The sequence below is a fragment of the Drosophila teissieri genome, chromosome 3R, assembly GCF_016746235.2.
Source record: "Drosophila teissieri strain GT53w chromosome 3R, Prin_Dtei_1.1, whole genome shotgun sequence".
NCBI lineage: Eukaryota > Metazoa > Arthropoda > Insecta > Diptera > Drosophilidae > Drosophila > Drosophila teissieri.
Window position 1 is genome coordinate 21085400 of NC_053032.1, and position 14262 is coordinate 21099661.

At 45.4% G+C, this 14262-nt stretch overlaps 2 protein-coding genes across 3 annotated transcripts; one reads left to right on the forward strand and one right to left on the reverse strand.

The window, feature by feature from the left end:
- Positions 1-719: 719 nt before the first annotated feature.
- On the reverse strand, positions 720-12394 carry LOC122619754 (probable Rho GTPase-activating protein CG5521). 2 transcript variants are annotated; one of them, XM_043796863.1, is made up of 8 exons: positions 11646-12394; positions 9360-9470; positions 8176-8193; positions 7708-7879; positions 6682-7648; positions 2550-6622; positions 2295-2491; positions 720-2240 (listed from the first exon to the last, which is right to left on the reverse strand). In XM_043796863.1, exons 1-8 carry the CDS (start codon positions 11749-11751, stop codon positions 1984-1986), a joined length of 5901 nt encoding a protein of 1966 aa, XP_043652798.1. In that variant the 5' UTR covers positions 11752-12394; the 3' UTR covers positions 720-1983. The 2 variants fall into 2 exon arrangements, with proteins under 2 accessions (XP_043652798.1, XP_043652799.1); XM_043796864.1 differs by lacking the exon at positions 8176-8193 and having other exon boundaries at positions 11646-12391.
- A 296-nt stretch (positions 12395-12690) lies between these two features.
- LOC122621426 (putative gustatory receptor 97a) lies at positions 12691-14075 on the forward strand. Its single transcript, XM_043799281.1, has one exon. It carries the CDS (start codon positions 12741-12743, stop codon positions 14073-14075), a length of 1335 nt encoding a protein of 444 aa, XP_043655216.1. The 5' UTR covers positions 12691-12740.
- The last annotated feature ends 187 nt before the right edge of the window (positions 14076-14262 follow it).

Genomic DNA, 14262 nt, shown 5'->3' on the forward strand with positions numbered 1-14262 from the left:
CGCACGCCAAGCGGCTATGGGCCATTAGGGGTATTTGCCGCTGCTCCGGGGAAAATTCAAATGCTATGGCGTCACTTGATAGTGGTGGTTACGGCACTATGCAAACAGCATAGAGCGCTCTTAGATCCCTGCCCAGTGGTGGCTATCTTTGGGGGATGTATATTCAAGAAAAAACGATTGTAAATACTGTAGAAAAATATATACCGCGTAATCTGTGTACTGTACTTTCTATAAGGCCTATATTTTTTCTATCTTAACATTTATTGGCTTAAATACTTTACCAATAAATTGTACCACATTCAGCTAAGACCATTGTCCTGGTACCTGTGTAAACGGCTAGACAGTTGCCATCTCTGATCCCTGGCAGCCAGCCGACTTGTCTGTCCACTTCTGGGGGCGGGCGGGTGCGAGTCACCCCTAAAAGAGAAACTACCAAAAACAGGAGTCAAGGCAATGACCTCTCGCGGCCGGGCCCATAAGTCTGGGCCACCTGGGAGACGCGAAATGAGTGTCAGTAGAGCGATTGCGTGTCCAGCTAATTACTACCAAACGTTAACAACATCTGGCAGTGGGGAAGGAGGCATATTCGTTCGCAGCGGGACTTCAACTCTTTGAAATTCACGTTATTTATTGTACGAAAAATACTCGATTGTTTCTCAAATAAATTAGTAAATTAATATACATATTAAATCGTAGTTGTAAATGTATGTTGTATATAATGCGTTACTTGGTGTTAGTTACAAATTTCACATAGCATTAATTTGCTTTTCAATTTATTGGTTTTTGTTTGTTTTGTTTTTTTTTTTATACAAAAATGTTTACTCGCTTAAGGTTAATTGTGTTAATTAGACTACAGATTTCATAAAACATTTGTGCAACAAAAAGGCATTGCAATTAACTTTCAGTTGCCCGTTTTACATAAATACAAAATTAACATATCTCGGTGTAAATATATATAAATATAAATCTATCAATTTGATCAATTCGTTGAAACAATTCGCAGTGAAATACAAATGAAGAACATCCCTATACTGGTTAATAAATCATCTTGTAACAATTTCATTTTTACACACAAATAAAAGGCGATTGTTTGAACAATTTTAGTTACTCTGTTGTTTTGTTTTCCTTTCTAAGACTCACACTCCTAGTGACGATTGCCATCGACAGTTGATAGGGTTTTGAATAGTAGAGAATGCTTATAACTAGGCTACCTATACATATAGCTCGATTACATAATACTAGTAGTTGATGTTTTGCTTTAAATGGGCAGAGCAAGTTTCTATGTTCGAATTTTGATTATTCTTGCATTTTGTGCGTGACACTTAAAACGATTTTCGAATTCTTTGAATTTGCGTCTTGTGGCCAAGCGTAAAATGTGACATTAAAAGAATGAAATATATTTATAATATTGAATAACAGATTGCTTTGGATAAACAGCGCAGCACAGTGATTAAAACTGAGTAAATGCGAAAAAAGCAATTGTTCAGCTAGCTGATAATCAATTTGCACTCGAATGCTTAAAGCTCATTAACTAAATAATCTAACAATACATCGAATGAATTAACATAATTGATTGCATAGATAACATAATTTCAAATTAGTGTTTGAGTGGACGCAAAATACAGCCGCATCGAGGGCGAGCGGACTTATAAATAAATACGTAAAAAGAAATCATTGTAACTAGGTAAAAATTCGCAATGCATTACAACACAGTGTTATATTGGAAATCAAATAGAGGGGATAAAAGTAGAGAGAACCCTTCAATTGGAAGTAGTAGAAATAAATAGTTAAATACACTGATAGACTAAGTTGGAAACCGAAATAAATTACAACAACTAATATAGGAGGAAACGTGTTTCGCAATACTTTTCGTTTGCATTAGAACTCTCTGCATCTTTTCGGGCCTGGCTTGGCCCTCGGCCCGATTGGTGGGGAAGGGAATGGGTGCAGGTAGTACCGGGAATCGGAGGAAAGGGACACGTATTATTTGAAGCGTCGCTGCGGCAAAGTTGGGCTCTCGGGCGGCGTGTCGCCACCTGCTCCTGTGCCGCCTCCGACGGCAATGTGCTGCAGCGAGTGCTTCTTGGTCACGCTCTTAAACGGAGCCCCCAGTTTTCGTGGGCCACGCGGTGAAGCGGAGGTCATTCCGGTGGCTGCCTCCATGGCCGCGGTGGATCCAGCGGAAGCCGATGGCGCAATTCCCATTATGGGGCCTGAATCAATCGAGGCTTGTACCCAACCTGGAAAAATTGAAGTGTTAGCACTGCTTTCCACAATCTACCAGCTCAGCTTACCTTTAACGGAGGCACGATTGTGATCCAGCAATGCAGAAGCCAGCGGTGCAGCCGAACTGCTTACATTGGATTCCCTAAGAGTGCCCAGCGTAGACAGCGGCATGGGATTGTAGATGCGGCTGGCGAAGTCCTCGAAGGTGGTGCTCTCCTTGTACCGAGAAGATACGCTATCCAACGACCGGTTGCGCTCCTCGTAGCTGCAGAAATATAAATGTCTCTTAGAATACAATAAAATAAAATATAAATTCTACTTACAATTGTTGGTAGAGCGGCAGGGCGGCGCGCTTCGTTCGACTGGCATTGATTGCGGTGGCCCGGATTAGAGTGGCCAAGCAGGCGCCACTTACCACGCTCTCATTGGCCAATGGTCCGAACCATGGCACTTCAGGCTTCCTGTTCACAGTCACGCGGAACAAACCATTCCTCAGCGGATATACCACAATCAGCACATCGCAAAACTCCGTGGGCAGAATATCTCGTCTGTAATCCCGATGGTGCTCGCTCCAAACAATGTGAACCTCGTCGTTGCCAAGATGGCGCGTCTTCAGTAGCATGGCCTCCGAAGAGTCCGAGGGCATTCTGGTGGCCACATGGTAAACCACCTCCAGAAAGGGGGTAGCGTAATAGGGAGCTGTAGCTCCGCATCCTTGGCGTGGTAATCCGCCCAGGAAGCCGTTGTGCGTCTCCAGATCGATCTCCCAACCCAAGGCTGAAACAAACATCTCGTAGGTGCTGCTTCCACTCGTATTCCTAAGGATGCTTCCCTTATCTTCCTGCCCGGCGGCCACGTAAATAACCGCCATTTTGTGGGTTTCTCGGCATTTTTGGAGATCAACGTTCCGCAGTTCTCTCATCAGTTTCTCGCTCCTCTGAAGCAAGTGCGTTCTAGACCGTCGCTCCCAGCCTGCAAGTCCTAAATGTGAAAAGAGCAGCCGGCAGTATTGGAACGGCATCTCTGTGCGGTTAGGCAGGGAATCAAAGGAGGCTGTTGCGGAGTGCAGTGACCTCTGATCCGATTGCTGCAGTGAGGAGGTCGAGCTGGCATGTCGCAATGCCGGAGATGGAGCCTGCGTCGAGTGGGTCACGAACTCCTGCTCCAAAAGGCGTTGATTCAGAATTACCGAAATGGCTTGAGCTTCTTGGTTTCCACTCAGGGGACTGCTCGTTGGAGCATTCAGCTGGCTTACTGTGGGAGCCACACATTCTGGACTGGTATGGCCAATGTAGGCCAACATATCGTCCAATTGATCCAGATCCGGGGCCATGTCCTTCGCCAATGGCAACACTCCCGCCGGACGGTGTCGCAAAGTGTGTCGAGGAGCTTGCAGCTCATGTGTTACCATGGAGGACGCCATGGAATCCAACGGTTGGGTGTGTTGAATCTTTGGTGTGCTTTTTGGTGGAGGCTCCTCCGCCTTCCGCGGTTCTGAATACAAGATAGAAGCGTCCCAGCAAGCTTTACCATTGAGATCCCTCATTAGGACCCTTACTTGCTTATCGGCTGTAACCAAGCCAGCAGTAATCCCTCCACCGGGGAGTTTAAGTGTTGGCAGCTCAATAAAACTGGCTACCAGACCAGAGTTCAGCATGAAAAGCTGCATATTTTGAGCACTTACAACGGAAGGAAGTTCCACAGAATCACGTCTCGTCTCCACCTGACCCCCATAGCCTGCATTTCCAATGTCATCCTGCTCCTCGACCATGGAACTCAAGCGTGAAGCACCAATTCCCATCGGAAAGTGACCGATGTGGGTGACCAAATGCATGGACACTGCTTTGGCACAGAGCTTGATGGCTGTAATGCATTTCTGGATGGTCTCGGAGGTCTGATAGGTAGCTTCCGGCAGACGTCCGTCGCCTTGAAGATCGTCGTGTGCGATGTGCATATCAAAGTCATCATCGGCTGTCAGTTTGACCCTCTCATGACGTGGAGCACCGGAGGCAACTTGCAAAAGTACCCTGAGCACCTGGAGCACTAACGTGTCACCTTGTTCGTTGAAGGGCGCCAGCATAATAGGAGCTGGAATTGTCATGCAGAATTCGCCCAAGCACAACATTAGAGAAGTTAGCACCACTTTGTCCGAATCCTTGGGCTTGGTTACGTTTTGGATTTCCAAAGCTTTGCAGATGGCAGTGATGATTAGCTGGGGAACTCTCTCAATGGCGGCCAGTTGGCGTCCACGCTCGGCGCACAACTTTAATGAATCCACAGCTACAATGGCAATGGTGTGATGCTTAAACTGCAACGCCTGTAACAGTACTTGTAGCACCTCCTTTATGCGCGGATTGTAGACTCGCGTCTCCTTGGGATGCACATCCTTGTGGTGGGGCACCGCCTGCTGAAAGAGGTTAGTCCTGCCGGAATTCGAAGCCGGCAATGGTTGAGATAGGCGCATTAGCAGCCACTGGCCGAGCTGAGAAAGTGCGATGCATCGTGCCTTGGCTGAAGGCTCCCGCCTGGCGCACCGCAGCATAATGTTCAGGATGTGGTCTTGCAAATCCGCACACTCCATAATCTCAAACTTTTGCGGTGTGGGCTGCAGGACAGGGCGAGGCAACAGCGAGGACGGATAACATAGCAGCGATCCCAGGAGAGCCGCAACCTCCGCTCTTGGTGTACTTCTAGAGACCTCCAGAGAAGTCAGCAATATAGCACTTGCATGGACCAGATCCAACAGCAACAGAGTGTGTCCTGGCAGAAGCAAACTTAGGAGTCTAGGTCCTTCTAAGTGCTTGAGAATTGCATAAATTAAGTCTCGATCCTCGCCAGTTAGCAGCTGATGGAGTGCATGATAGAACAAGGGCAGCTGCTGCATGTTCACAGCACCTTGAATCGCCAGCGAGCAGAGCAATTGAAGTGCCCAGAGTTTGCCCTTCTTGAAGGAACGATCCAGAGAAAGAGATCCGTAACACCATGGTGCCACAATTCCAATAGGCGGTACCAAAGTCGGCATCGGTGGCGTGTTCTGATTATCCGTGGATATTCCTTGGTTCTGCTTGATCTTGATCAGATTTTGCGTCATTTCTAGCAGATGCATAAACACCTGGGCGTGCAAGTCAGGTTTGGGAATGCGATTAACATCTCCTAAAGCACCAAGCATGCGTTTCCACATGATGGAGGTGGAATCTGGATGCCAGCCCTCCGCTGAGCCTCCTAGAATAATACAGCGACGTCCGGAAACACTTTCCGAGTTACTGCCACTTCCATAACTACCAGAATTTGCATCATCCAGACTCGCATCAATCTGTAGTTGGGCGTCCTTGATGGATCCACCTTCAATTCCACTGCTGGCAGTGGGAGACGGACTCCTCGAGCCCGCTCCACTTTCATTGTCTCCCTCCTGGTAGCTGTCCGTTTCCTCTGCATCACCTTTTCGCGCCAATGAATCAAGGGACATGGCTCGCCGCAAGTCCTGCGGATTAATGCGGTTCTCTGCAAGTTGTGACGGCTGTAGCGCTTTCGGCTTTGGAGTGGCCGCCCGTCGACGTCGTATCCTCGAGCTCCTGGCCGCTGAAGCCAAGCTTCCTTCACTGTAGCTCCTGCTTAGCATGGGAGTTAAAGGTATCGGTCGTGTTCCTTGGCCCGTGCCTCCCTGGGATTGCGTATGCTGGTGATGAGGTCGAGGATGATTTGAAAGAGGCACCTGCGACGAGGTCTCTTCCGAGCGACTGCTACTCGACTCTGCTAGAGATTCGCGCTGCCTGTTCTGGCTAATAGCAGCAGAAGCAGCACTGCCTCCATTGGCAGCGCTGCCCGATCCCGATCCCTGCCACACGCTGCCAATGCGACGACGCTTTTCCGCACGACTCTCAGCCACTCGATCCAGGGGCAGATCCAGCAAGTTTATGCCATAGGTGTATCGCGAAAAAACACGCGTCAGCGTTTGAATGGTTTTATTCCATTCAACAATGAGCTCCTCGCGGTGCGTCAAAGATTGCAGGACAGTCAAAAATTTCTCCCACAACAGCACGTTGACAGGCACTTTGGTGTGCGCCCGTATCCATGTGACAATGAGGGTTTGGAATATAGCAGACCCCAGGATGCCGCCCAAAGTGGCACTCTTGCTGGTACCACTTGGCAATGTATGCTGGTTTTGGTGCAGCACAACTGAGGTAACCTGCAGCAAAACCATTAGCAGTTGCTCCCAGGTGCGCGTGTCCATTTCCGTGTTCATAACCATGGTGCGGTACACATTCAGCACCTTCTTGCAGATCTCCGTCTGCTCCTCTAGTGGAGTGGAGCGATAAGTGCGCGAGCGGGTGGGAAAGCAGATGTTCAGGTTGGCCGTGTTCACCAGGAACACGTTGGCCGCATTAGTTACAAAGACCTGAAAAAAATACAAATCATTAAAGAGGAAATTCAGTCGGCATTTAAATGTTTACTCACCTGTAACACATTTTGCCGGCCAGCTCTAACTACCAACTGATCCTTGGACCCTGCAATAGCGCCCACATAAGATGGTGTGCGAAGTCGTTGGCTCCTTGGAGTTCCACCCGCATTTGACGGAGGCGGCGGATCGTCGTTTGGCTCTAATAAGAACGGAGGAGGGCTGTCACCCGTCATCCAGTCGCGGTAAACAGCGATGGCTGTGCGAATGGCTTCTATTTGCGGCTTCGAAGTGAAGTTAAGCAAAAACGCCTGACGATACACCTCGTGCACAAAGTTTATGTTCTCGCGGTTGACATAAAACACTTCCCGGACAAGCTGACCCTGATGATAACCGTGTGCACGCACATGGTCCACATCATCCATGTGTAGGGTGCAATCCATTCGGTGGTTCAGCAAACGCTCGTGGGTAAAACGAGACACCCAGGTAATCAGGACCACAACGCAGGAGGCCATTACTTCCTCCTTTTTGTTGATGGATCGCATGACGGGCAAGTCCAAGCGGGGATTGTAGATGGAGCAACTGACATCGAAATTGGGTGAAAATACTGGCAGGAAAACATCCATGAATCGCTGTAGCAGGAAGGCAAATGCCCGGTGATCCTTTAGGAGCCGATTATCCCGCCATCTCAGGCAGGCCGCCGTGTGAACCATGCTGTTTAGCAGAACCTCTAGGCCATCCCGAGGATCCGGTGGCGCTGACTTTTCGCTGGATGAAGGTGGCAGCAGGGCGACGACCTCCGAACTCTGCACGGGATGCGAGAACGCGTTGTCGTGAAACACAGATGCCATCCCACCGTCCGCCTTCATGTTGGGATGTGTGAGAAAGTCCGAGGCACTGAACTCTGTATCCGGACCGACCACACCTTTCTGGGGTACAATAAGGCCAGGGATGAGGTCCGCGTACATGGCGTGCACGTAGCCTGGTGCATTTTCGCCTAGTGTCTGATACCAGAGTAAGAAGTATCTGAGAAAGGATAATTAGGTTAGAGTGCGCTTCAAATTGTTGTTAAGGGGTTGACTAACCTGACACCTTCGCGTCGCAGCTTGGGCGAGTTGCCCAGATGCAGCAGCTTGGCCATGATGCGACTTAGGGAATGACATTGCCACCGGCGGGCCAACAATTCTGGCAGCAGGCACAGGATCTTCTCCAGCAGCCATAGTGAACCGTCCAGTTCCTCGCGATGCGCCTTGTGCACTGTTTTAAAAAATTACAAATTATAGGTGAAAAGATTTCATTAGGCAATTCGAGATTCCTGCTTGCTATTGGAATGCAATCGAAATGTCTGGACAAGCACAAGATGCAGAGAGACAGAGATGTGCATATGGTGCAATTCGTATTCGTTTCTGAGATTTCAAGCGCAAGAAGAAAGACCATGGGACGTGGGCACATGAGGTTATGGTGAAAAAGAATTCAAAAGCAGAGAGTCGCAGGGAGGAAGCGGATGCAGTTCGATGGTCAATTCATGTCAATAAGAAACCACATAAACTTACCAATGTGAAACGGAAGTTCTGCCAGTTAGGGGATTTACAAAAATAGAGAGAGAAAAGGCGGTAAAATAGAAATAGATGAGGAGTTCAATTTAGAATATCACGTTTGTTTTTTATAACTAGCTCTACAAAAATGGGACAAAGCATAAAGATTACGGAAACCCAAACAAGGCACAGATTTAAAGTCGTCGCTGTTGGATTTATTTAATTGGTGGAGCTTAAAATGTCCCAAAAGATACGCGCAAATTAACCAAAATTAAATGGGTCAAGAAACAAGAAGGTATTCTACGGGTCAACGAAGTACGGATACTCTTTTTAAGTACTTACAAAAATGAAAAAAAAAACAAGAGAGAACGCTATAGTCGAGTTCCCCGACTATCTGATACCCGTTACTCAGCTAGTGAAAGTGCGAAGGAGTCTTCAGCACTGACAGTTTTTGGCGGTTTGTGGGCGCTAGAGTGGGCGTGGCAAAAAGTTTTTTGGCAAATCGATAGAAATTTATAAGACTAATACAAAAATGAAAAAATATCAAAACATTTTTCAATAGTGTGGGCGTAGCAGGTTTGGGCGGTTTGTGGGCGTTAGAGTGGGCGTGGCAAAAAGGTTTTTTGGTAAATCGATAGAAATTTATAAGACTAATACAAAAATGAAAAAATATCAAAACATTTTTCAATAGTGTGGGCGTGGCAGTTTTGGGCGGTTTGTGGGCGTTAGAGTGGGCGTGGCAACATGAATCGACAAACTTGCGCTGCGTCTATGTCTCAGAAGTTAGTATGCTTAATCTCAACTTTCTACCTTTTGTAGTTCCTGAGATCTCGACGTTCATACGGACGGACAGACGGACAGACGGACGGACAGACGGACAGACGGACGGACATGGCCAGATCGACTCAGCTATTGATCCTGATCATGAATATATATACTTTATATGGTCGGAAACGCTTCCTTCTGCCTGTTACATACTTTTCAACGAATCTAGTATACCCTTTTACTCTACGAGTAACGGGTATAAAAACTGAAACAAGACACATAAAACATCACATTTTGGCTTTGATCAAAGTTCTTTTTTCTGTACTATTGTAACCTCTTTTAAGAAGCAAATAAATAAGCTGAGAAAAACACCTTTGCAAGAGTATAAAACGCAGCAATATTCCGATCTGGGGTAATCGCAGAATAACTTAATTTACCTTTTTGCTTTAGATTCGCCTCGGCTTGAATAAAGGTGTCGTAGAGTATGAAGTAGACATGACTGTAGTTGGTCTCGAACAGTGACTTCGATTCTTCTAGCTCCACATTATCTGAAATGTATATAAATAGGTCAACAATTAAGATATGAGTGGCATATTGGGGTAATATAGTCTACTTATATTATTCCAAAGAGAGCGATGAAATGGATTTCATATACAAATTTCACTCTCTTTGAAAAATACCTCTTATTCGTATGTAATTAACTTGAAAGGCCCTCATTACATAGATAAGAAACTAATTAAACTGAAATATTACCAAATTGCAGACCTAGTTTTCCTCCGTGAACCAGTGATAAGAAAATGGCGCCAGGGGGCAACAACCAAGATTGTGACGCAACATCGAACCCGCACCTGGGAATGTCTCTATTGATAAGACCGCAAATCCTATCCAAGCAGGCAATGATTTCCCAACTTATCCATATAGAAATCCACGCATGACGATATGCCCAATAACAACAAGTGAATTGGAGGCCAGAAAGCTATTAAAAGTCGAGTTACGAAAAGAACACGTTATGATGGGTGCTCAGCGATTTGCGATGAATCAGATAAGTTGGGGTCTTGATAGGTGCAAGAGGGCGGTGGTTGGGGGGTGCGGTTCACTGCCATTGCCGGCTTGCTGTCATCAGCAAAACACACGGCAAAACAGAAGAAAGCTAAACAAAGACGTAAAACAGAGTAAGAAACCTTTGAAACCGGTTTCAGCCGAAGGCCAAAACGCACAGAGCGAAGATGACTGCCATTGCACAGAAAACAAAACCAGAGAACTTTCTATGTCGATGTAAGAGAACTGAAGTTCCAGTCTAATATTCTACGGTAATATGTTATAGATAATGTGAACTACTAATCAATATTATAGCAAATATTAATATATAATACCATAGGAAAGGAATAGTCGTTTAAAATACTATTAGGGCTAAAGTAACAAAAATTTATTAACTGCTGCTAAAATTGGTTTAATTATATTATAAAACCAAATCAGGAGAATTTGTTAAGAACTTTTTTTCCAAAATATGGACAGCTTTTTTCGGTGTTCGTTTGCTATTGTACGGGTTAGAAAACCACAATTGGAAACGCAGCCATTGGGAAGAATGTCTAATGCGTGTAATTTGCCAAGGGACAATGGCAACAGAGAGGCAACAGCAACTCGAAATAAAAACAATAGTGTGCCGGAGGGTGGCAGCCAGGTGTATTTGTGGTTTATTGTAGCGGGGGGCACCTGTTGGAAATCGCTCGCTGAGGTGACACAAAAAGAAAGCCGCTGAAAAAAGGGTGGCGAAGGTGGGAGATTGCTCATATCGAGACCCGTACTTGCTGTACATTGTTGGCTACTACAGGCCACATTCTATAAGGCGAATAATTTGTAATATTTCACTTGAAATTTCGAAGAGTTCCGTGCCTGTTGTTTTGGCTACTGAAGGGTGTATTTATCTAAATAAACTTTATTTATGTATTGGATTTTAATTTGACTCATTTAGAAATGAATATGCTATGTTTAGTCACCATTTTCAATGAGAAATACCTACGGATATACGCACAAAACAAACAAATTATCACAGAAAAGAGTACGAATGAAGCAAACTGAGTACTGCCCAAGTCCGACTTAGGGAGTGCAGACTGTAGCTCCACTTCGCTTCTTTATCATTTAACGTGTTTCACACATTTTCGCTTGCCACATAGCGGAGCATGTGTAGATGTTTTTCTGTAATCTTTTTTCCGTTTTTGCATAAATTAATGTTTTGCCACTGGCAGAATGGGCGTTCTATGTGGGGTACATCGCATATGTGGAGGTTCTTTTGCGCCCAACAGGAAATGGCCAGCATTGTGGATCCACTTTCGTTGTTGTTATTTGCCGCTCTGTGGGCAGAACGTCATTGAGAGCGAGCCACCGTGGAACGAAAATGGTGCGAACGACGCCCACCAAGCCGAAAAAAAGTGTTCATATGCATAAAAAATAAAGCCAACCAGTTTCATTGTTATTGCTATGAATGCAAATAAATTATGAAATAATTAACAGTCCACAGAACCGCCAACGCGGGACCTTGGTTTCAAGGCGCAAACACACTGTGTGTGGTTGGAAAACAGCAACTTTCGAAAAGGGTCTTTAAACATATTCGAAAATATGCCGAGATTTGTCTATGAACTTAGTAGTTTACTGTAAGATCTAGTTGTAAGATCTAGTTATAGCATATGCTAGGATCTATAAGGGAGTACGTAGGTTCTACTCACCCAATATCATGCGGAGGTGTCGCAAGCGGGAGGCAGAATCCTTCTTGGAGTCCTGCAACTTGGCCGTGGATTTCTTCACGTCGGCATGCGATTTTTTTGTAAACATTTTGCACCTTGTGTTCTCTGCCCCGCACACAAACACACATCACACACACACTCGCTCACTGGCACTCACACTCGCACACACACTCACGCACATACAGGCACAAGTGCAGGCGGTATACACTTTCTATTCGCTGATTTGTACTGATTTTTCTCCGATTTATTTTCTCTGCCTTGTATTTTCTCTGCCTCTTTCAGCTATTTATTTATACGCGCACGCCAACCAGCCCAAAAAAAAAAACGAATGAAAAAAATCACTTTTTGTCCAGCGGAGCGCCCCGGAGAAATTATTTAGCAACGTCCGCTCGGTGCGCGGGGGGTGGTGCGGGGGTGTGTGTGTGAATTCCGTGGCTTTGCGCTGCTGTTTTTCGCAGTTTCCCAAACTTATTTCATTGCGAATTATTCACGGACACACTCGGCGACGCGCTTTTGCACTTGCAATCCAACGGCTGGCGATTTACAGCGCATTTTTCCAGCTTTCAGCGTTTATGTTTTCTTTTCCATTTGCGTCGCGTCTCCAGTTCTGTTCAGGTTCCGTTCACTGGCTGTGGTTCCGGTTCGCGGCAGTGCTGGCAGGTTCGGTTTGGCTGCGCGGAACTAGTTCGCAGTGCCTCGTGAGCCGGTCAGCAGGGAAATGTTCGTTAATTTCAAATATTCCTCATTATCAAATTGTAAAATTACAACTAAGAAAATCTACTTTAATTAAATTTTACAAAGGTAAACTCTTAGATGTTTTTGTTTTGAGAACATTATTAGTAAAATTACACTCATACTTAAGGTAATCAGTAAGAAGATCTCACGATTGAAAGATATACATAGATTAACATAAAAATGCTATGTAATTTTCTATTGCAACTCGCTTGAACACAATACTTTCACCCGTGATTCATTTAACAACTATAATATTTAATCGCAGATAAGAAACTCGGTAATTAAGCGGCACTTTAGCCAAAGTGACTAGCTCGAATTCATCCCCAATTCATCCTTAGTACAATGCGATTCCTGCTAAGGCTGACACGTCGATTTCGCTCCGGCTGGCAGCGAAGTCTTCCCGCAAGTTTCCGCCGAGGAAAACTCCATTCCCAGCTGGTTACGATTTGTGTTTACGGGACAGTTTTCCTTAACATACTTTACGGCGTTTATCTCGGTCTCTTTTCCTTCAGGCGCAAAAAGTTTGTGTTTTCCAAAGGGGTTACTATCTATAGCTTATGTGTGGCCACGTGTTTTGCACTGTTCTACATCTGGAATATTTACAACGAAATTTCCACCGGCCAGATCAACCTTCGAAATACTATTGGAATATATTGCTATATGAACGTTTGCGTTTGCCTGTTTAATTATGTGACACAATGGGTAAAAACTTTGGAGATAATTCGATTCCAGAACAGTGTTCCGCTGTTTAAGGTCCTCGATTCGGTGGACATTTCAGCGATGATTGTGTGGCGAGCATTTGTGTATAGCTTACTCAAGATCGTGTTCTGTCCGCTTATCGCCTATGTAACCCTGATTCTATATCAAAGACGCTCCCATCCGGAAACTCAGTGGACGAGTTTGGCGACCGTGAAGACCATGTTGCCGCTGATTGTATCGAACCAGATTAATAATTGCTTCTTCGGCGGCCTGGTAATTGCAAATTTGGTGATTGCCGCGCTAAATCGAAAGTTGCACGGCATTGTTAAGGAATCCAATATGCTGCAGTCACCTGTTCAGATGAATCTCCATAGGCCCTATTACCGTATGCGTCGCTTTTGCGAGTTGGCCGATCTTTTGGATGAGTTGGCCGAGAAGTATGGCGTCACTGCCAGCCGCTCAAAGAAATACCTTCAATTCACGGACTGGTCCATGGTGCTATCGATGCTAATGAACCTTCTCGGCATCACCATGGGATGCTACAATCAGTATTTGGCCATTGCGGATCACTACATCAACGAGGAGCCTTTCGATCTCTTCCAGGCCATTGTGCTGCTGGTATTTCTGGCTGTGCCCTTCCTGGAACTCGTCATGGTGGCTCGGATAAGTAACCAAACTCTCATGGAGGTGATTGCCATCATTTGTTTTAATCTGAGATTAAATACTAAGATCTTCTATTTGCAGACCAGAAGAACTGGAGAACTCTTGCAGAGATTCGAACTGCAGCACGCCGATGCCCGTTTCAAGCAAGTGGTGAATGCCTTCTGGCTACAGGTCGCCACCATCGACTATAAACTTATGCCACTGGGCCTCCTGGAGCTGAACACCTCGCTGGTCAATAAGGTTTTCTCGTCAGTCACTGGCAGCCTCCTGATTCTCATTCAAAGTGACTTGACCCTAAGGTTTTCTCTAAAATAAATGGTTCTCTTGAACTGTCAAGATTAATATAATAAACATTTATGAAAACAATGCGTTTTAAATCTTCAAACTACTATTTGAAAAAACCGCCTAAGTCACGTAGAGTCAAAGGGAAATATTATCGATAAATCTCATATATGCGTTACTACAGCTGTTTGTCTGACACGATTGCTAGTTATATTATACT

Coding starts and splice junctions, on each gene's coding strand:
- LOC122619754 (XM_043796863.1), bottom strand. CDS start 11,751: ATGTTTACAAAAAAATCGCATGCCGACGTGAAGAAATCCACGGCCAAG. Junction 2,492..2,549: donor CTGCCGCTCTACCAACAATT/GTAAGTAGAATT, acceptor ATATTTCTGCAG/CTACGAGGAGCGCAACCGGT. Junction 2,241..2,294: donor CAATCGTGCCTCCGTTAAAG/GTAAGCTGAGCT, acceptor CAATTTTTCCAG/GTTGGGTACAAGCCTCGATT.
- LOC122621426 (XM_043799281.1), top strand. CDS start 12,741: ATGCGATTCCTGCTAAGGCTGACACGTCGATTTCGCTCCGGCTGGCAG.